At 46.9% G+C, this 22,634-nt stretch overlaps 1 protein-coding gene across 3 annotated transcripts in view; it reads right to left on the bottom strand.

Annotated features, from left to right (window-relative positions):
• Positions 1–5,033: 5,033 nt before the first annotated feature.
• SLC12A3 (solute carrier family 12 member 3) overlaps positions 5,034–22,634 on the bottom strand; it is a 44,861-nt gene continuing 27,260 nt past the window's right edge. For all 3 annotated transcript variants that reach the window (XM_049864616.1, XM_049864618.1, XM_049864617.1), the window contains exons 23-26: positions 22,033–22,119; positions 17,855–17,990; positions 15,748–15,815; positions 5,034–5,437 (exon numbers count right to left, since the gene is read on the bottom strand). In XM_049864616.1, coding sequence (XP_049720573.1) covers positions 5,296–5,437; positions 15,748–15,815; positions 17,855–17,990; positions 22,033–22,119 — 433 coding nt within the window. In that variant the 3' untranslated portion in view covers positions 5,034–5,295. The remainder of the gene's footprint in view (positions 5,438–15,747; positions 15,816–17,854; positions 17,991–22,032; positions 22,120–22,634) is intronic.

Raw genomic sequence — 22,634 nt, 5'->3', positions numbered from 1 at the left:
GGTGTCCCTTAAGGCGCCTTCTGCTCTTGCATCCTACCTTTGTGGGGTAAACACTCTCGGGGTGTTCAATCCATAGTAACCTTACCTGAGCCAGGTCTAAGTCCTTTCTCCATGTGACCCAGCTTCTCTCCCACCTCTGACCCCCATCTTACATTCAGGCTGATTTAGAAAATAATATTGAAGTCATTATTCCCTGTCCTTGAGCATACAGAATGTGATCCAGCTGGAGCTGGACTCACAAGGACACATCAACTGGCCCTGAGGTATAAAGACAATAGCTAAAATAATCTTAGAAAATATTTTTGGGGGAACCTTTCACATAAGCCAATCAAGCAGAACACAAAAGACTTTCCACTCTTACCTTTTTCTATTAACATTTAGTGAATAAAATTTATTGGACCAACAAAGACCCTCCTGACTGTCCTTACTGAAACTTGCCCCAATGATTGTTAAGAAAGGCAATTCAAAATGTAGGATCACAGTGTCTAGCCAATCTGTGAAAAGGTGAACCTTTCAATGCTTGTGCCCATTTTGTAATGTTAATATATACTGGTGGCTCTGTAAGGTTCGCTCCTTGGACTCAGGCAGACATGGCTGTGGCAGCATGCTTGTCCAGTTTCCCATTCTTTTCTATTCTGTAATATTCCTTGGATTTGAGTAGACATTAGCTGTGGCTTTTTGGCTTCCCACTTTTGCCTTTTTGAATATACGCCAAATAAAACTTTCTTTTTGCTTTACTGAACTTTGTGATGCTTTTTCCCTACAACAAGCCTGTCCTCGGCTCCCTCCTCCACCAGCTCTGTTCTCACTGGTGGTTCCTCCTTGCCTATTCTTAAACCTGACCTTGGGCTGGGTTTGGACATGCTCCTTCCTTTTTGATCCTTTGCCCAGTCTTGCCATCTGCTTCCCCACCTTTGACATCTTTGTCCTTCATCTTTAACCAAACCCATAATTTCGCCCCCTTCCCCTAGGCTCCTTAAATCTTGCTCCTTGTTTAAAGCTCTTAACACTCCCACGAGTTAATACTCTCCTCACATGTCTTGTTGATTCCCTTTTCCTCCCTGTGGGATCAGCTGGGGAAATAGCAGAAATGCCTAACAGTGGCCCGTCCCCAATCAGCCAGGCTCCTCGTTGTGCAGACAAACACAAACGAAAATCTAGACTGTTTTTCAAATTGTGGGTCACCACCCATTAGTGGGTTCTGAAATCATTTCAGTGGATTGCAATTAACACTAAAAAGAAACAAATAAGAACAGAAAATAGTAGAGTGCATCACCCATTGTTGTTGTTAGTTGCCATCCAGTGGGTTCCGACTCATGGTAACCCCACATGTGCAGAGTAGAACTGCTCCATAGGGTTTTTGAGGCTTTGACCTTTTGAAGGCAGAACTCCAGGACTGTCTTGCTAAACACCTCCAAGCAGGTTTGAACTGCCAACCTTTCACTAGCTGTCGAGCACTTACCTGTTTACATCACCCAGGGACTCCACATCACATGCCGTAAAGGTAAATATTGTCTTGTGACATTTTTGTTTCAGTTGTATGTGTGTGTTTTCCAAGTCTCAGTGTAAAATATGTTTCTTACTGTGGATTGCAGTCAAAACGGTTTGAAAGTCCCTGGTCTAAAGAACAAACCAAAACACTGAAAACCTAGTTATTGAAAGTGAAAGAAGTGAGAAGTGGTTAAAGAAATTTGCGTTATTATGGAGGCTCCAAGGACCCTGTATTCCTGGTGCAGTGCAGTGAATTAGTTTGTAACTCCCACCAAATTACTGACTGAGACCATGCAGATGAGGTGCTTGTGGCCCACCAAGGGAATTGGATGGCTTGCTACGTAAATAAGGTGCATGGCAGACTTACAGGGGTGGGATCATGCAAATAAGGTGTATGGAACTCTAATGAGGGGATCGGTTAGTTTTGCCATCTGCTAGGCTTAAAACAAGCCATCCCAGAGGCAGAAAGGGGGATCTCACAACCACCAAGAAAGAAGAGTAAGGAGTGGACTGTGTCCTTTGGACCCAGATTCCCTGCACCAAGAACCTCCTAGACCCAGAGACAGCGAGAGACGGCAGCGAAGAGCAAGAAGCAGTGGCAGCAGAGGCAGCAGAACCACGAGACCAGTGGGAGACAGCGCCGTGGGCTTCCTGGCCCACAGAGCAAGAAAGCTGGGTGCCTTTTAGCAGAAGGCTTCCTGGCAGAGTGGGGTGCCTCACAATGGTGGATTAACCAATGAACACGGTATGCACTGGCCTGCATGAAACAAGGCACACATGTGCTTCATTGTATTTACTTGCTAATCTGTGGTGAGCAATGTTAGGTGGGTTTTTACCACATGATTGATGTTGAGGGAATGCCCCTACAGTGCTGTATTCTTTACCTGGCTTCCTCCCCTATAGTGTTATATTGAGAAATGTTTCCTTTGCTGGGCTTCTCCTTCCACCCCGAGCTTTGCATTGGAATCCCACTTTTGCTTGGAGGTTATATGTAAACCCCATTGCGCCTGCGAAGTATGATTAAGAATGTTGCTGACGTAACTTGTATGAGCTCCCTACTTGTAAACCCTTTTAAAAGTAACCTGCCTGCCCACCCTTGTCGAGCAGTCTTGGCAGCAGCAGCTCCGACGGATTCCTTTTCCTTGTACAATGAAATAAAGGTGCCTTTCCTGTTCTCCCACCTCAGACTCTCATTTATTGGGCAATACAAGTCATGTCAAGTAAGAACCTGGGGTTTCTACCAGGTAACATTTCAGTGGGGGACAGGTGAAATTGTGCACTGCAGATTGCTGGGAAGGAACAGTCGGGCCTGTGTGTACCTTGTTTATTGGGTAATCCAGCCCTGGCTCTGGGAATTTATCAGCAGAGCTAAAAGAGTTTTATAACACTTGCCTGAGCAGGGCAGAGGCTGAGGGGCCAGACAGAGGTCTGAGAAGAGGCTGTCCTGATGGAAGAACTGTACCCTGAGCATTCCTGAACCTGAATTGTAACCTGTTTCTTCCCTAAGAAACCCCATAACTGTCAGTATTTTCTGTGAGTTCTGTGTGATTTAGGAAATAATATTGGAGTCATTATTCCCTGTCCTTGAGCATAAAGTGACCCAGCTGGGACCAGGCCCACGAAGGCTCACAAGGACAAATCAACTGGGCCCTGAGGTATAAAGACAATAGATAGGATAATCTTGGAAAATACCTTTTAGAGAACCTTTCACATAAGCCAGTCAAACAGAACACAAAAGACTTTCCACTTTTACCTTTTGTCTATTAGCGCTGAATGAATAGAAAATTTGTCAGACCAATGCGGACCCTCCTGACTGTTGTTACTGAAACCTGCACCGATGATCATTAAGAAAGACAATTCTAAATGCAGGATCACATTTTCTAGCCAATCTATATAGGGGTGAAGCTTTCAATGGTTTTGCCCATTTTGTAATGGTAATATCTACTGAGGACTCCATAATGTTCTTTGGACTCAGGCAAACATGGCTGTGGCAGCACGCTTGTCCATTTTCCCATTCTTGCTGACTGTGATATCTCCTTGGACTCAGGCAGACATGGCTCTAGCAACGTGCTTGTCCACTTCCCACTTTTGTCTTTTTTAATAGATGCTGAATAAAACTTCTTTTGCTTTACTAAACTTACCGATGTTTTTTACCCTGCAACATGTGTGAGCATTGCAACAAATCACCAAACCTAGCAGAGAAGTAGTGCGGTGGGAGGGATAGTTGGTGTCAGAACTGATAAAATGGTTGGAGGGTGGAGGCCTGCCTGACCTCCACCTCATTAGGAATCAGCCTTGGGCTGTCAATGCTGATGGTGACTCTCCTTCCCCTTTGCAAGGTAGAGGTCAGCCAAGACTGGGCCCGCCCACCATGCCATTTTTGCATTCGTTGCAAAGGTTCCAGACTCATGGAAGCATGGGACTTTGTAAGAGAAAGAACTAGAAGGTATGGGAAGTAGAGCTTTGGATTCTTAGATGGTTACTTTGGTTGTTGTTACCTGTAATGGCTAAAAGGAAAGTAAGTGATGTTTGCTATAGCTAAGAGGAGAAAAGCCCAACTGGAGTCGCCTGGGGCAAAAGCCAGGTTGATTAAACAAGATGACTGACGGGTGGCCAGGATCTACTGGTTCCACCAGGCCAGAGGCCTGAGGCCATATACAGACAAACGGAAAGATAGTCAAGGGGTGGAGAAGCTGAAACTGGTATGAGTTTATTTGAACTACAGATATGTGGAAACCCTGATGCCATAGTGGTTGAGAGCTTGGCTGCTAACCAAAAGATTAGCAGTTCAAATCCACCAGGCCTGTCTAGGGTTGCTATGATTCAGAACTGACTTGACAGCAGGGTTTTTTTTTTTTTTTGACTATGAAAAACAGACTACATGTATGATAGAAACGCGTATTGGGTATTACAGATTACAGACAGTGTGTAAGTCTACTTTTAGCCAATACTTGGCTGGATATGCTGAAAGAGAAACTAGGATTTGCCAGAAGGAAACACAGGCTGTTTGCCTGAATGCAGCAGCCCTGTGTATAAAGTACATACTATGGTCTTTTTTTTTTTTTTAGGTGGACCTGAGCTCTGCCCAAACCCTTCAGAGTCAGGAACTTTGCATTTGAAAAGGCTTGCAGAACTACCTAGAACTGCTGGGAGAGGAGGAAATTTGCATTTGAAGGAAGAACCTACAGAAAAAAAAATGACTGTTTTGCTTTTTGAATTTCAAGCAAGTGGTTTGTCTTTGGATGCACTGAGTCAGGAAAAGTCAGTACCCATCAAAAGAAGCCCCTTGTGAAGTTAGAGGAGGTCAACCCGTGCTCCTGTCATGCCACTCTTACACCTGGGTACTCCTGTAAGTCTTACAGGTGGGGCTCCCAGTCTCCTGGCTGCTGGAGGAAGGAGGTGTGATTTGGGGACTACTACTGGGGGAGTTTTTTTTTACTGGGGGAAGGTCTGCAGAAACTGTCCAGATTCACACCCAGCACTCTGACTCAAACTTGCACACAAATCATAGGCTGAAATCTTAATTAGCTATAATCAAAAGAAAACTTTAAAAAGGAATAGGGATCCTCCAGAGAGTTTTCCTGCGTCTCCATCTATTTCTCCAGCCCATAAAAAAGAGGCCCAGAGAAAATGTCTGATGGAAGCGGGGTGAAGCCGAAGTTTGGAAGTCTACCAGCTTCTTCCGTCAGATCATCAGAAGCCAACCCTTCAAGTGTAACAGGACAGGAGCCTGGTCCGGTGGAATGGAAAGTGTCAGTTGTCCCACGCACCTCCAGCCTTGGGCAGGGATGGCCAGGTCTGGAGTCACTGACAGTAAAACGTGAGCACGTTTTCTTGGTTTCCTCGGATCAGGATGACCGGGGGTCTGAGGTCCTGTGACAGGGTCTCCAGCCAGGCCATGTACAGCGAACTGGGACACTTCCCCTTCCTCCCTATGGGCAAGGTGCTGCAAGGCAGGAAGAAGCAGAGAAAGGAAATCAGGAAGGGGCCTCCCCACCCAGCCAGGCTCATGGCTTGTTTTCTGAACAGCAAGTCTGTGTATTGTTCCCTTCAGAGCCCCTCTTCCCACCCATCTGATAAAGAACCTCCCGCTTTTTGAAGCTGAATGTTAATAATAAGGGTGATGGAAAAAATTGGGACCAGATAAGGGTGATGATTGCATACTAGGAATGCCACTGAACTGTACATGTGAAGATTGTGGAAATGGCAAATGTTTTGTTACATATACGTATTTATCACACACACACACACAATTTTAAACAAACAAAAAAATCCTTGCTCAAAACAAACCTTCAGCTGTGGCCTGCAGGCCCACATGATCTCATCCCCGCCAACCCCCATAACCTCATCTCCTACCACCTTGGCCTCCTTCATGCCCCTACAGTCACAGGGGCTTTCCTTCCATTCCTGAAAATAAATAAATAAATAAAGCCAAGCTTTCTCCTGCCTCAGGGCCTTTGCACTTGACGGTCTGTCTCCTCACCTGGAAGGCAGCGCCTACAGCTCCCTACCTGGCTGGCTTCTTTGCATCACTCAGGTATCAGATCAAGCCTCCTTCTCTGCTCACCCTGTCCAAAGCGGCCCTCCCACCTCTATCATATCACCCTGATTTCCTGTCTTCATAGCACTTCACACCCCCAAATCCATCTTTTCACTCACATGTGTGTTGTTTGTCTGCCCCGACTAGAATGTATGTTCATTCACCAGCAGGCCAGGTCTGTCTTGTTCACCACCCTTTTCCCTGGGCCTAGAACATAGCCTGATACAGTCGGGCTCAGTATAGGTTTAAGTGGGTGATCCCACCCCATCAGGCCACTTGCATCTCACCAGCCTCACTTCTCCAGCCCCACACACTGCCCATGGCCATACAACCTGATATGTTCCCAGCCTTCAGCTGGGTGTCTCTGTCCCGCCTCCTGCCCTGCATGTCTGGCCCTGGGAGCCAGGCCTCTGTCCTTGCCTTTGGAGAGCTCCCTTATCGGAATTGTGCAATGCTATGCAAACAATGAGATGCCTTGAGAATGCTGTTCAGCCCTATCTTCATAGCTGTTCCAGGAAGTGGCTTTTCTACCATCCTGAGAATTCCAAAAATGCACTGGGATGGCCGCAGCTGCCCGTCTCAGAGAAGGCAGCGTCTCAAAGACCAGCTGGTGTTACATGAAGCTGGCGCACCAGCACCTTACGTGGAACAGCACTTTACAGTTAGTTTTCCTGAAGCACATCCACAGCCGTCATTTCATCTGAACCTCAAAACAGCCCTGGGAAACGGGCAGGGCCTGCAGCCCCCTGCCTCCTCCATAGTGGAGAGAACGCAGGCAGAAACGGGGGTGCTGGGCAGCACTGGGTTTCAGAGCACAGGCTCTAACATCAGAGGTACTATATCTGAGTGACTGCTCCTGTTATGAATTGAATTGCGTCCCCTCAAAATATTCTGACACACACGGGGTTGCCATAAGTTAGAGTCAACTGGACAGCAACTGGTATTTTCCAAGTATCTGGTGAGCACATCCTTACTACCAATCGAACCAAACCAGACCAGCTGCTGTCGAGCCGATTCTGACTCACGGTGACCTCTTGTGTGTCAGAATAGAACTGAGCTCCATAGGGGTTTCAATGCCTGATTTTTTGGAAGTAGATTGTCAGGGCTTTCTTCCCAAGCACCTCCGGGTGGACTGGAACCGCCAACCTTTTGCTAAGCAGCCAAGTGTGTTAACTACTACCCTTCTCTAAAAGGCAAGTTCTCCAAGATTAGGGAAGGAGGGTGGGAACAAGGACTTTTCCTTATGCTATTATCATCTGGAAACTGGTGGCGTAGTGGTTAAGAGCTACAGCTGCTAACCAAAGGGTCAACAGTTCAAATCCACCAGGCGCTCCTTGGAAACTCTATGGAGCAGTTCTACTCTGTCCTATAGGGTCACTATGAGTTGGAATTGACTTGACAGCACTAGGTTTTTACTGGGATCATCATTTAGTTAAAATGTGTTTGCCTGGTGACTTCCCAGGGAAAAAAGGAAGCAGGGATGCTGAAACCAAGCTTTCTTGATTTGGCAGTTATGCCAAAAACTGAAAACGCCCTCTAGGAAACACTACATTGTTTTCAGGGACAGAATGCAGAAATGTCGAAGGCCAGCACCTCCAGTGCCAATCAATGATACGCTCTGTTTTTGCTCACAGGATGGTCACGCCTTAAGCTATTAATCTTCAGAAATAAAGCTGCTCCGGGAAGAAAGGAGCTTCTTGCTCATAACTGCATCTCTTAGCCACAAAGAAGTATAACCTTGGATCTGACCTAGAGACAGAATGATCACCTTGCATCAGAACTCAAGTCACAGGCTTCAAGATTCAATCTCCACTTACTAACTGAGAGGTCCCGGGCAAATTGCTTAACTCCTCTGAGGCTCAAAACCAAAACCAAACCCGTTGTCATCGAGTGGATTCCCACTCATAGCGACCTCATGGGACAGAGTAGAACTGCCCCACAGGGTTTCCAAGGAGCGGCTGGTGGATTCGAACTGCTGACCTTTTGGTTAGCAGCCGAGCTCTTAACCACTCTAACACCAGGGCTCCTCTGAGGCTCGGAGGAAAGGAGGACAAAAAAATGAAACCCGTTGCCGCTGAGTCAACTCCAGCTCATAGCAACCCCATGTGTTACAGAGTGGAACTGCTCCACACGGCTTTCTTGGCTGTAATCTGTATGGAAGCAGATCACCAGGCACCAATGGATGGTTGAACCACCGACCTTTGGGTTAGTAGTCGAGCACAAACCATCTGTACCACCCAGGGACCTAAAAGTGGGGGAACGGGGTAATAAAAGAGCCACTTCATGGAGTTTTGAAAATTAACAGGCCCAACACCTTGAGTATCATAAGCACTCAATCTATGAAATGAAATATTATTACTATTTCATCCCAGTCAAAATATTGTTCCACTATAAAAGCAGTACAAATTCATGAAGGAAAATATAAATTAAAGGAGTAAAAAAAGCTGACTAAAATTATTCACTATCCAATCCCAATTACTATGAATACTTTAGAGAATTTTTCCCATTTTTAAGTTCCTTTGCGTATACATTTTGAACTTGATTGGATCCCTAAGATATATAACATCCTGTATCCTTGAAGCTTAATGTTAAGCATTAAATAGACACAATCCTTGTAAACATCATTTTAATGGTGCATAATGTTTCCTTCATGGTTTACTGAACCTATTGTTATCATGAAAGTCTCAGGGTCGTGTGAAAAACTTATGGCTTTGCCAGCTTTTGCCAAAGGAAGGGAACAGGGCTCCCTAAGAACTAAGAATCTGGGTTGTTTTTGTCCCTTTCTCCACAAGGGCAACCATATGGGTGACCAATGTCGGAGAAGTGATTTTGAGTGGTAAAGCATGTGTTGTTGTTGTTAGGTGCCGTTGAGTCGTTTCCGACTCATAGCGACCTTATACACAACAGAACAAAACACTGCCCGGTCCTGTGCCATCCTTACAATCGTTGTTATGCTTGAGCTCATTGTTGCAGCCACTGTATTGGTCCACCTCGTTGAGGGTCTTCCTCTTTTCGCTGACCCTGTACTCTGCCAAGCATGATGTCCTCCTTCTCCAGGGTCTGATCCCTCCTGACAACATGTCCAAAGTATGTAAGACGCAGTCTCACCATCCTTGCCTCTAAGCATTCTGGCCGCACTTCTTCCAAGATAGATTTGTTCTTTCTTTTGGCAGTCCATGGTATATTCAATATTCTTCACCAACACCACAACTCAAAGGCGTCAACTCTTCTTCTGTCTTCCTTACTCATTGTCCAGCTTTCACATGCATATGATGCAATTGAAAATACCATGGCTTGGGTCAAGGGCAATTTAGTCTTCAGGGTGACATCTTTGCTCTTCAACACTTTGAAGAGGTCCTTTGCAGCAGATTTACCCAATGCAATGCATCTTTTGATTTCTTGACTGCTGCTTCCATGGCTGTTGATTGTGGATCCAAGTAAAATGAAATCCTTGACAACTTCAATCTTTTCTCAGTTTATCATGATGTTGCTCATTGGTCCAGTTGTGAGGATTTTTGTTTTCTTTATGTTGAGGTGTAATCCATACTGAAGGCTGTGGTCTTTGATCTTCATTAGTAAGTGCTTCAAGTCCTCTTCACTTTTAGCAAGCAAGGTTGTGTCATCTGCATAACGCAGGTTGTTAATGAGTCTTCCTCCAATCCTGATGCCCGGTTCTTCTTCATATAGTCCAGCTTCTCGGATTATTTGTTCAGCATACAGATTAAATAGGTATGGTGAAAGAATACAACCCTGATGCACACCTTTCCTGACTTTAAACCAATCAGTATCCCTTGTTCTGTCTGAACAACTGCCTTTTGATCTATGTAAAGGTTCCTCATAAGCACAATTAAGTGTTCTGGAATTCCCATTCTGCGCAGTGTTATCCATAGTTTGTTATGATCCACACAGTCGAAAGCCTTTGCATAGTCAATAAAACACAGGTAAACATCCTTCTGGTATTCTCTGTTTTCAGCCAGGATCCATCTGACATCAGCAATGATATCCCTGGTTCCACGTCCTCTTCTGAAACCGGCCTGAATTTCTGGCAGCTCCCTGTTCATACACTGCTGCAGCCATTTTTGAATGATCTTCAGCAAAATTTTGCTTCCATGTGGTATTAATGATATTGTTCTATAATTTCCACATTTGGTTGGATCACCTTTCTTGGGAATAGGCATAAATATGGATCTCTTCCAGTCAGTTGGCCAGGAAGCTGTCTTCCATATTTCTTGGCATAGACAAGTGAACACCTCCAGCGTTGCATCTGTTTGTTGAAACATCTCAATTGATATTCCATCAATTCCTGGAGCCTTGTTTTTCGCCAATGCCTTCAGAGCAGCTTGGACTTCTTCCTTCAGTACCATCGGTTCCCGACCATATGCCACGTCTTGAAATGGTTGAATATCGACTAATTCTTTTTGGTATAATAACTCTGTGTATTCCTTCCATCTTCTTTTGATGCTTTCTGCAACGTTTAATATTTTCCCCATGGAATCCTTCACTATTGCAACTTGAGGCTTGAATTTTTTCTTCAGTTCTTTCAGCTTGAGAAACGCCAAGCGTGTTCTTCCCTTTTGGTTTTCCATCTCCAGCTCTTTGCACATGTCATTATAATACTTTACTTTGTCTTCTCGAGATGCCCTTTGGAATCTTCTGTTCAGTTCTTTTACTTCATCAATTCTTCCTTTTACTTTAGCTGCTTGATGTTTCAGAGCAAGTTTCAGAGTCTCCTCTGACATCCATCTTGGTCTTTTCTTTCTTTCCTGTCTTTTCAGTGACCTCTTGCTTTCTTCATGGGTGATGTCCTTGATGTCATTCCACAAGTCATCTGGCCTTCGGTCACTAGTGTTCAATGCATCAAGTCTATTCTTTAGATGGTCTCTAAATTCAGGTGGGATGTACTCAAGGTCATATGTTGACTCTCATGGACTTGCTCTGATTTTCTTCAGTTTCAGCTTGAACTTGCATATGAGCAATTGACGGTCTGTTCCACGGTCGGCCACTGGCCTTGTTCTAACTGATGATATCGAGCGTTTCCATCATCTCTTTCCACAGATGTAGTCAATTTGATTTCTGTGTGTTCCATCTGGTGAGGTCCATGTGTACAGTCACCGTTTATGTTGGTGAAAGAAGGTATTTGCAACGAAGAAGTCGTTGGTCTTGCAAAATTCTATCATTCCATCTCCAGCATTGTTTCTATCACCAAGGCCATACTTTCCAACTACTGATCCTTCTTCTTTGTTTCCAACTTTCGCATTCCAATCGCCAGTAATTATCAATGCATCTTGATTGCATGTTCGATCAATTTCAGACTGCAGCAGCTGATAAAAATCTTCTATTTCTTCATCTTTGGCCCTAGTGGTTGGTGGGTAAATTTGAATAACAGTCGTATTAACTGGTCTTCCTTGTAGGCATATGGATATTATCCTATCAGTGACAGCGTTGTACTTCCGGATAGATCTTGAAATGTTCTTTTTGACGATGAATGCAACACCATTCCTCTTCGAGTTATCATTCCCAGCATAGTAGACTATATGATTGTCTGATTCAAAATGGCCAACACCAGTCCATTTCAGCTCACTGATGCAGAGGATATCAATGTTTATGCATTCCATTTCATTTTTGACGATTTCCAATTTTCCTAGATTCATACTTTGTACATTCCAGGTTCCGATTATTAATGGCTGTTTGCGGCTGTTTCTTCTCATTTTGAGTCACGCCACATCACCAGATGAAGGTCCCGAAAGCTTTACTCCTTCCACGTCATTAAGGTCAACTCTACTTTGAGGAGGCAGCTCTTCCCCAGTCATCTTTTGAGTGCCTTCCAACTGGGGGGCTCATCTTCCAGCACTATAGCAGACAATGTTCCGCTGCTATTCATAAGGTTTTCACTGGCTAATGCTTTTCAGAAGTAGACTGCCGGGCCCTTGTTCCTAGTCTGTCTTAGTCTCGAAGCTCAGCTGAAAGCTGTCCTCCATGGGTGACCCTGCTGGTATCTGAATACCGGTGGCAGAGCTTCCAGCATCACAGCAACACAAAAGCCCCCACAGTACAACAAACTGACAGACATGGGGGGGAGGTAAAGCACATGCAAACTAAAAAAATCAAACCCATTGCCATCAAGTGGATTCCGACTCATGGCAACCCCATGCGTCACAGAGTAGATCTGTTCCCTAGGGTTGTCAATGTCTAATCTCTATGGAAGGCCCCTGGGTGATACATATGATTTACACTGTACTACTAACCTAAACAGAGGCCCTGGTGGTGCAGTGATTAAATGCTCAGATGCTAACTAACAGGTCTATAGTTCGGACCTGTGGGCCACTTCTCAGGAGAAAGATGTGGCAGCCTCTTCCATAAGGATTATAGCCTTGGAAACCCTATAGGGCAGTTCTACTCTGTCCTATAGAGTCGCTATGAGTCAGAATGGACTCAACGGCAGTGTGTTTGTTTTTTTGGGTAACCTAAAGTTTGGCAGTTCAAACCACCCCTGGGGCACTGTGGAAGAAAGGCTTGGCAATCTGGTTCTGTAAAGATTACAGGTAAGAAAACCTTATAAAGGTCAGCTCTATTCTGTAACACTTGAGGTCATCATGAGCTGGAATTGACTCAAAGACAATGGGTATTTTGGATGGGATCTTTATGGAAGCAGATCACCAGGCCTCTCCTCCCACAGCACCCTCTGGGTGGGCTCAGTCCTCCAACCTTTAGGTTAGCAGCCAATCCTAATCCACTTGTGGCACCCAGGGACCTTAAAGCATATGCGGGGAGTTGGAAAGCAGAGCGTGCCCTAGAAAGTAACGACTATGAGATCAGGGCTTTGCCAAGTCAGAGGTCTTCAGGGTAACCCAGGGGTTGGGGCTGAGGGTTGGGGTCGCTGTGGTGGGGGCTGTGCAGGGCTTGAAGGAGGGTTACCAGGGGTTCACTTTACCTGGACATAAGAATCACTTGGGGGTGTTGTTATACTTAGGGAAACTGAGGCATGCAGGTTCCAGGGCCTTGCCCAGAGCTGTGAAACCAGAGTCTGCACGGGAGCAGACCGGGGTTCCTATGTTTGATGAATGCCCCCCCCCACCCACGCAAGATCCACAGGATTGGGATAACAGCTCTGCACTGTGCCTGAGAGGCACCTGGGGCAGTGAAAATCCATTTTTCAGAGGAATGGATGAAGAACACATGCCAGGGTTTTCCTTAGACTTGCAAAAAAGGAACTGGAAAAAAGAGGTGTCTGAACCCCACGGTTAGACAGGAACCAGCTGGGAGTCCAGTGGAGGGTTATCGACCTGATTACAGGGCTGGTTTACAGCTGGGCAGGCAGAACTGAAACAAGGAGCCGTTCCTCAGACAACTGCTGATAGTAGCCAAGTGTTGCCTCAAACTGGCTCTAGAAAATGGTTTGGGCCTGTGCTCAGAAATGCTGGACAATGCGAACTGTTTCTTCCTTGGAATTTTGGAGGGGGGAGAATTTTTTTTTTTTTTTTTTTTTTTTACCTTGCTGGGCTCTACCTCAGACCCTGATCTGGGAAAAAAAGGATTGAGGAATTTGCCTCTTCCACAGCACCCCGCCCCCACCCTCGTTCTGAGGAAGTTGACCCTCAGAGTGACGTTTTAGAGCGCCAGGCATGTCTCCAGGTGCAAAGATGCAGCTGCTGATCCTCCCCTCAGAGTCGCCTGACAGCGGGGGCCCTAGCAGCTGTAGCTGCTGCTGTGGGGTGTGAGGCTGTGTGCAGGCGTCTTCTCTGAGGTGACTGGACTCATAATTATCCGCATCAGCTAATTCCAAGCATGCGGAGCCAGGGGCGGGGGCGGGGGGGTGGTTGGTTTTCCCCATGAGATGGGGGGGTGGGGATTCAGGAGGGGAGAGGCGCCAGCCAGCAGGTGGTCACCTCCCATGACAAAATTCCTCATCTTATGGCCTGAGTAGGGAGCCTGGGTGGTGCAAACAGTTTGCGATTGGCCGAAAGGTTGGCAGTTTGAACCCGCCCAGTGACTCTGCGGAACAAAAGGCCTGGTGATCTGGTTCTGCAAAGGTCACAGCCTAGAAAACCCTATGTGGAAGGTGTACTCTGTAACCCTGGGATCCCCACGAGTCGGGGGCCGATGCAAGGGGTAGCAAACAACAACAACATGACCTGAGCGACGGACTGATTTTAATGGCAGATAAACTTATAATTACACCACGTTAGAATGAAAGAGAATCTTAGAATAATTCAGTTTAACTCAGCTTGTTATACTTATGGAAACTGAAGCTCGGAAAATAGTGGGTTACTTTTCCAAGGCCACCCTGTGGGTCCAAAGACAGAGACAAAATGCAAAGCTGCATCTCTGAACAGAGGCCCTCTCGCTAAGCTGTGGATTGCTATCCCAGGGACCACACCCAGGGAAAGGGTTGGGGGGGTGGGGCACCTGAGGACACAGCCGTCCCCACTCTGACTCTGCCCACACCTTCACCAGCCTTTCCCAGGAACATTCTTTGCCAGGTTTGGCCAGAGGCTTGGAGAGAAACCCAGTCCCTTCCCTCTCACTGTCTTACATCAAAGGAAACAATGGAGAACTTTCTTTGTATAGAAAATGATCTCCCTGAAGGCCTTGGGTAGCCTTGTTTCAGGCACAGCCAGCTGCATGGACGTGTGTCTTCTGTAGTCACATAGGACTCCATGCTTAGGAGGGTCCCACAATTGGTTTAATGCTCTGCTGTTACCATCTTGAAATTCTTAATAGTTTGAACGACAGGACCCACATTTTCATTTTGCTCTGTTGCTGTTGGGTGCTGTCAAGTCAATTCTAACTTATATAGAGACCTTATATGACAGAGGAGAGCTGCCTCATAGGGTTTCCTAGGCTGTAATCTTTAAGGGAGCAGATCACCAAGTATTTCTCCTGCAGAGCTGCTGGATGGGTTCACAGCTGACCTTTGGGTTAGCAGCCAAGCACTTAACCATTGCACCACCGGGGCTCATAAATTATGACCCATAAATTATACAGTAGGTTCTGGTTTCAGGGTATGAAAAAACAGATTCAGCAGGCCTCTTGCTGCCTCGTGGAATTTCCAGGTGGTGGTTAGCCCCCAGGAAATGGAAGAAAGGCCAGTTATGCCCCTTAGCAAATACCCCTTTTCCATCTGAGCGGGGCCTCTCTCTGAGTCCCACTGAGCAGGGGACACAGTTGGCTTCACTGACCACGTGTTCCTCCTGGCCTCAGACAGAACAGAGCCACACTGAGACCCTCTCTGTGTCACTGTCACCTTCTACCTCACCTTCCTCACCCCTGCCCAGGCCAATACCCACGGAGGCAACTGAGAAAGGGACACAGGCAGCATTGGAAGCCTGAGGGCCCTACAGGAAAAGAACCTGGACCAGGTTTGGCACCAACACTAGCTGGGGCAGCAAAGACCCAAAGAGGGCTGAGTGATTCCCAAACAACTTGGAATCACTTTTCTTCTGGAAAGAGCTGGGCTCCTTTTGTCAAGCTGGGTTTGGCAGGAAGAGATCGGCAAGAGGGGAGTCGTGGGGACCTTAGGTTTCTGTCACTCAGGTGAAGGGTGGGAGTAGCCAGCAGGCCCAGCCATATGCTGAGAACCACCTGGGCTGTGTTGACAGGCACTTTGGGCTCTTCTGCCTCAAAGGAAGGGCTCAGTTCCTCAGCTGGTGCCCACCTCCCGTGCCCCTTCCGGAGCTGACACCCTTGACCTTCTCCTCCCACCAGACACTACTTACATGACAACGAGAGCAGCATCTCGGGAGTAATCCAGCAGAATCTCATTCAGCCTCACCTGCCGAAGGGACTAGGGCAAGGAAAAGACAGGTGGTCACTCCCCACACCCTCATACATAGACCCCCTGCCAAGCCCAGGTGTCTTTTTTACATTTGAACTGGATACATGAACTATCCTTCCTAATTTATTAGGGACTCTTCTGCCTCCAGGAAGGAAGGGACCCCTTGTAATAACTGAGTGCCAAGCTCACCTCCTTCAAGAAGCCCTCCTGGTTTTTCTCTTGCCTGACTTTATTATCCATGGCCATCTAGTCGATTCCAACTCATATACTGGAGCCCTGGTGGCGCAGTGGTTGAGCACTTGGCTGCTAACCGAAAGGTCAGTAGGAGAACGATAGGACAGTCTGCTTTTGTAAAGATTATAGCCTTGGAAACCTGATTCGGCAATTCTCCCCTGTCCTACAGGGTCGCCATGAGTTGGAACTGACTTGATGGCAACAGGTTTGGGTTTTTTGGGTTTTATTACCATGACCACCGGGATAGTAGGAGAGAGAGTACGTTGGGTATTAGGAGAGCCCTGACAGTTCGTAGCAGAGAGAACCTGAGCAAGTCACTTTGCCTCCCTGAGCTTCACGGCCTTCATCTGTAAAATGGGTTTGATATTATACAATAGCTGCCCCAGGGGAATTTGGGGAGGATAGAATGAGATAATCTATGCAAAAGCACCGAGCAGAAGGCCTGTCATGCAGAAGGCAGTAAAAGAGGAAAGGACTTGAACCAGGGGCGGGGCACTCCACTTTCTCTTCAACTGAGTCTGTAAGAGCCTCTCTGGCCACTGCCTGTTATTTTCCAGAGAGAATGAAGGTGTTAGCCCTTTGGGGCAAGGTCTCCTGGCTCACAGATCAGGGAATTCCCTAAGACTTGTGCAGAGTTGAGGGGAGGGAGGCTCCCTCTCACCCGAGGGCTTTTCTCCAAGTTGTTCAGAAATAATTTACACTCAGAATCTGATAGTGTATGGACATCCCATTTTAGAGAAGGGAAAACTGAGAGGGAAGTGAGTTGACTTAAAGGCTCACCATCTCCCACCACTGACATTGGGGGCTGGATAATTCTTTGTGGAAAGGTGTCCTGTGCTCTGTAGGATGTTTAGCAGGATCCCTGGCCTGTATGCACTACATGCCATTAACACCCTCCGCCCTCCAGGTATGACAACCAAAAATGTCTCCAGACATTGCCGAATGTCCCCTGAGAGGCAAAATTTCCCCGGTGGAAAACCACTGACCCATAGCACACAGCGGCAGAGCTGTGACCTCACTCCCCACCACCCCACAGCTGGTCCCCCACCTCCTCGGCCTCAACGGCCACTTCAGGAAGCACTTCCGTCCCACCCCCATTCTCCCTTAACTCTTACTAGAGTCCTGAAGAAGCAGTTTAGGAAGGAAGAGGACACGGCTTTAGGCTGCGTCTAGGGTGGGGTCTATGGACTAAAGGGAGAAGCTTCTAGAAGGGCACAAAGTGGGACATCTGAGCCCCCTGAAGGTCCGCCAGTTTTGTTGCTTTAGGAAAAAAAAAAAAAAGACCAATCCCATCACAGAAGTTGATTCTGACTCATAGCAACCCTGCAGGACACAGTAGAAAGGCCCCATAGGGTTTCCAAGGCTTGTAAATCTTTGCAAGACTACCACATCTTTCTCCCGTGGAGCGGCTTGTGGGTTCTAACTGCCGACTTTCATTTAGCAGCCAAGTGCTCCACCATTGTGTCACCAGGGCTCCTTTTTGTTGCCTCACAGAATAAATTATACCTGACTCTCACCATTTGTCCCACTAATCCATGCCAGAGGACACTGGAGATGAGAGGAGGACTCCAGACAATCCCCAGCTGGGGGCCTCAACGCAACAATGGCATACACTTAGACTACTGGGCGACCTGCCAGCCTAAGCATTTGTGGCTGGAGGATGCCTCTGAGGCTGGGAGGGGAAAGCATGGTTGAGGGGTGGAGGGAGGGACAAAGGAAGCTCAGGACACACGGGACATACGGCTCTGATCCAGTGGAGCACCTTGACCCCATTTCCACTCCCACCCCCAACAAGGCCCTTTCCTCTCCTGCACCTTGGTTCTATTCTTGTTGATCTCCTCATCCGAGATCTTCCAGGGGCAGTCCCGCCTCATCTCGGTGACAGTGGCCTCGTCTTTGAAGCCATCATTCAGGCGGAAGGGTGCAATCATGTTCTCAAACCGCTTGGTGCTGGGGACAGAGAGAGAAGTAGACTTTGGGAGACGGCCCAGTTTCCAGGGGAACCAGGTCTCAGGAGGGGGATGGTGGTGGGTGCCACAGGAGTGTGCTTTTCAGGTGAAATCCATTGTGATGCTGTTATTTACTTCAAAGCAGCTTCCCTATTGAATTAAGCCCTGGCCATTGAGGCTGACATTCAACCAACTGACCTGGGATCCACGCTCCACCCACCCATCCATTCAGCAGGTGTTTACTGATATGGTGCAGTTCTACTTTGTCCTATAGGGTTGCTAGGAGTCAGAATCGACTCGTTGGCAATGGGTTTGTTTTTTGGCTTTTTGTTGACTATGTGCCAGGAGTCCCTGGTTGGTGCAAAGATTTTGTGCTTGGCTGCTAGCTGAAAGGTTAGCAGTTCAAACCCACCCGGTAGTGCCATGAAACTAAAGATATGGCAATCCGTTTACAGCCAAGAAAACCTTATGGAGCCATTGCCTTAAGTCAAAGTCCACTAGATGGCAATAGGTTTGGATTTTTGTTGTTGTTGTTTTGTTTTTTGGTGCTTGGAGCTACAGGGGCAGAGACCAGTAATTTGGTTAAGTGCTACGGCTGCTAACCAAAGGGTCGGCAGTTCGAATCCGCCAGGTGCTCCTTGGAAATTCTATGGGGCAGTTCTACCCTGTTCTCTAGGGTCGCTATGAGTCGGAATTGACTCGACAGTGCTGGGTTTTTGGTTTGGCCCTCCAGGGTTTACCCAGGCTTAAGTGCAGGCTGGAGGAAGTCAGGTACCATCAGAATGTGTTGCAGAGAAGGACCAGAGCGTGCAAGAGAAAAAGGTCTTCTCTGTTGGTGAGGAGCAAATCTGCATTTGAGAAAGCCCTTGATGGACAGAGAGATAGAAGATGTCCCAGGTGGAGAGGACAACATGAGCAAGCACGCTGCCCCATCCAGCATCTCTGGTCTTTAAACTAGTTGCCGGGGAGTCATTTCCGACTCATGGCAACCCTATGTGTGTCAGAGTAGAACTGTGCTCTGGGGAGTTTTCATGGCTGATTTTTCCCAAGTAGATTGCCAGGCCTTTCTCCTGTGGCACTGCTGGGTGGATGTGAACTCCAACCTTTAGGTTAGTAGTCAAGTGTGAACTGTTTGTGCCATCCAGAGACCTCTAGCAAATGGTAAGACTCAAAATATCCACGTCTATTATCTGGCCAGCCACGTGACACTGCCATTCATCCTTCCTTTTATCTTTGACTTCTTTTCCCCTTGTCTACATTTTTTTCCTTATCCTGGTAGGTGGGAGATGAGGACAGAGGGAAAAAGGGCTGGGAGGTCAGGATTTGTCATTGTGATTGCTAGTTGCCATCAAGAAGGCCAGGATAGACCTTACTTTGTGGAGGAGACAGGGTCCTGGAAAACCACACATAGACTGATTTACATAAAACAAATCCAATGACAAATGTCTTATTTTATGATCATGAAATTGAATCGTTTTAGAAAGCAAATAAACCCTTGAGTCAGAATTGATTCGACGGCAATAGGTTTGGTTTGGTTTGGACTGTACAGTTGATCCTGGATACAAATTCACATAAAGATTCGCTTAAAGTCTGTGCACCTGCCACTGCATAGAGGGAGAAGAAAGTTGCTGCCCAAACCTTTCGGCATTTCTCCCACTCCAAGCACCAACGTGCTAACCAGGGCTTCGAACCAGTTCTTCCCAGCTCAGTCATGGCCGAGGAAGTGAGACTAGAACAGACCGGAAATTCTTAAACTTGGGTGAACTGGAACAACAACCAGAACAGGAAAAACGACAGGTCCAAGCCCAACTAGAAACCTAATTTCCCTCTCAGAAAATAAGGACAGCCTGTGTGCTGCCTCTAAATCTCTTGCCCCTTGAGCAGAGTCAGAAACAGCAGTGCCCCACCAGGAGATGTCTGCAGACCACGCTGCTTTGAATGTGTGTTGCTTTCTACAATCCTGCCAATAATCCAATCTCATTATGCCTCTTCCAGTCTCCCATTTCAGGGCCTTGACCCATAATTTTTCTCATTCCAGCTATCGTTCTGGATCACTCAAATTGTACAAATTTGGGTCTGTTCTGGTTTCACTTCCTTGGCCATGACTGAGCCGGTTTGAACCGGTTAGAAGCCCTGGTGCTAACATAACAATGGGTGCTGCAGCTACCATGCCCACATCCCCTTGGCCCTGAGGAGGGAGGTGCCTCTGCCACAGGTGATTGGGCCAATGGTAGCCAAGAAGCAGACTTCACAGTAACCTCTCCCTTGGCCTGGAAGGAAGGGATGAGCTGGGCTGGTCACAGTCCCTTTATCAGGAATTTGAATTAAGCAACACCTAGAGAAAAAAAAAAAAAAAAAAAAATTTTTTTTTTTTTTTTTTGTGGGGAGGAGCCAGTTTGCAGTGGAGCTGGAACTGCAAGGACAGGTCAAGATGTGGCCAGCTCACATGGAATGCAGACTTTTAGGAGCCTTTGAGGTTGGATGACCCCCACAACTATTACCCTGAGGAAATCTTTAAACCTTGAACTGAAATTATCCCCTGAAGTCATCTTTGAACCAAATAATAGTTAGCTTAATTAGGAAAGAATGTCTGTATTAAACATACTCTTTTAAAGAACTGTCTATGTGTGATCAAGCTGACAACAGCAACTCAAAAGGATAGGCGAGAAGCCTGGGGGGGTAGTGAGTTTGTGTTAATGATGGTGAAACTGTTTGGAAAAGGTTGTTGAGCAAGGTGGCACAACTTGAAGAGTGTAACCAATGTCACTGAATTGTACATGCAGAAGTTGTTGGAGGGGAGCATGTTTTATTGCATATATTTTCATCAAAAAAAGAAAAGATATGGAGAGCTCAGAAGCCATGAGGAAGCTGACACCACCAATGATGGGAGCGACAAAGGTAATATTTAATCAGCTTTGACTCTGGCCCAGATGCTGTGTTAAACACTAGGTGGATAGTATCTAAGACAAAAACAAAAAACAGTGGTCATGGAATCGATTCTGACTCATGGTGACCCCATATGTGTGCTCCATCGGGTGTTTAATGGCTGATTTTTGGGAGGTAGATTGCCAGGCCTTTCTTCTGAGGTGCCTCTGGGTGGACTCGTATCCCTAACCTTTCAGTTAGCAGCCAAGAGTATTAATCATTTGCATCACCCAGGGATGGCAGTGGTTCGCAAAGCAGGGTCCCTGGACCAGCATCCCTAGCATCCCCTGAGGGCATGTTAGAAATGCAGGTTCTCAGGCCCCACCCCAGACCTACTGAACCAGAATCTCTGGAGGTGGGACCCAGCAATCTGTGTTTTCACAAGCTCTTCACAGGCCTCTGACGCAAGCCAGGTTCGAGAACCACTGTTTTATGAAATAACTCAGAGCCCTGTGGAAAATTTAGAAAACCAGTTGCCTTTGTAGGTAAAATCAGTTTCGTGAGCAGCCAGCAGCCTGGGCTGACAGAGTATGAGACCGGAAACACCCTCGGCCCCAGGTATGTGGGGGTGGGGAGCCTTTGCAGATAAAACACTCACTTTGCTCACGTGGCAGACTCAGCATGACCTGGCCACCAGTAAGAGCTTACAAAACACCTGATCTAAGAAGGGCATAAGGAGCCCTCATGGCACAATGGTTAAGTACCCAGCTGCTAACCGAAATGGTTGGCAGTTCAAACTCACCAGCAGCTCCGAAGAAGAAAGACCTGGAGATCTGCTCCTGTAAAGATCACAGCCTAGAAAACCCTATGGGGATAGTTCTACTGTGTCACAGGAGTCCACTGGACTGCACCCAACAACAACAACAACAAGCGCATGCAAATATTCATCAGCCTCCAAAGCCAGGTGTGTTTCTGGCAAAAACCAGCAAACACAAAACACGAAAATAAACAGCGGCAACTCTCTCTCTTCCTCTTTCTCTCCACATGTGGCAGCTGGATGGGAGGAGAGGACAGCCCTTTACTCTTGGCTCATCAGAGAGAAAGGAGGCAATGGGCAGAGGGGCTGCGAGGCACACAGCCGGCCCTTCCACCCAGAACCCCCAGCACTGAGAACTCACTGCTCGGCCTGCGGCTTCTGGTTGATGTCGGGAAGGACTTGAATTTCGTGGAATCCCAGTCGGAACTTGCTCAGGAGAGAAATGATCCTGGAAGAGAGACAGAGATTTTAAAAAAAGCTTTCATTCATTCAGTGGATTTTTATTGAGCACCTGCTAAGGATATAGGTTTAGACAAGACAGATGAAAAAGAACCGAAAGCAAACATCCTACCCTCATGAAATTTACATCCTATCAGAGGAAGGACAGACAATATACAGAGACTGAGTAAAGTGGGTCAGATGAGGTGAAGTGGTAAAGTGCCAAGGGGAAAAGTAATTGACCAATATTTCCCTAGTGGAGTTCCTGGGTGCTGTGAACAATTACCACCCTTAGCTGCTAACTGAAAGGTTAGAAGTTCAAGTCACCCAGAGGTGCCTCAGAAGAAATGCCTGGTGATCTATTTCCAAAAAAGCAGCCACTGAAACCACTGCGATGCACAGTTCTACTCTGACACACATGGGGTGGCCAGGAGTCCGAGTTAACTCAATGGCAACTGGTATTTCCCAAGTATCTGGTGGGCACATCTGTACTACCAACAAACCACACCACACCACACCAAACCA

This window comes from Elephas maximus, chromosome 21 (assembly GCF_024166365.1).
Source record: "Elephas maximus indicus isolate mEleMax1 chromosome 21, mEleMax1 primary haplotype, whole genome shotgun sequence".
NCBI classification, from domain to species: Eukaryota; Metazoa; Chordata; class Mammalia; order Proboscidea; family Elephantidae; genus Elephas; species Elephas maximus.
This window is presented reverse-complemented; position numbering and strand designations above follow the sequence as displayed.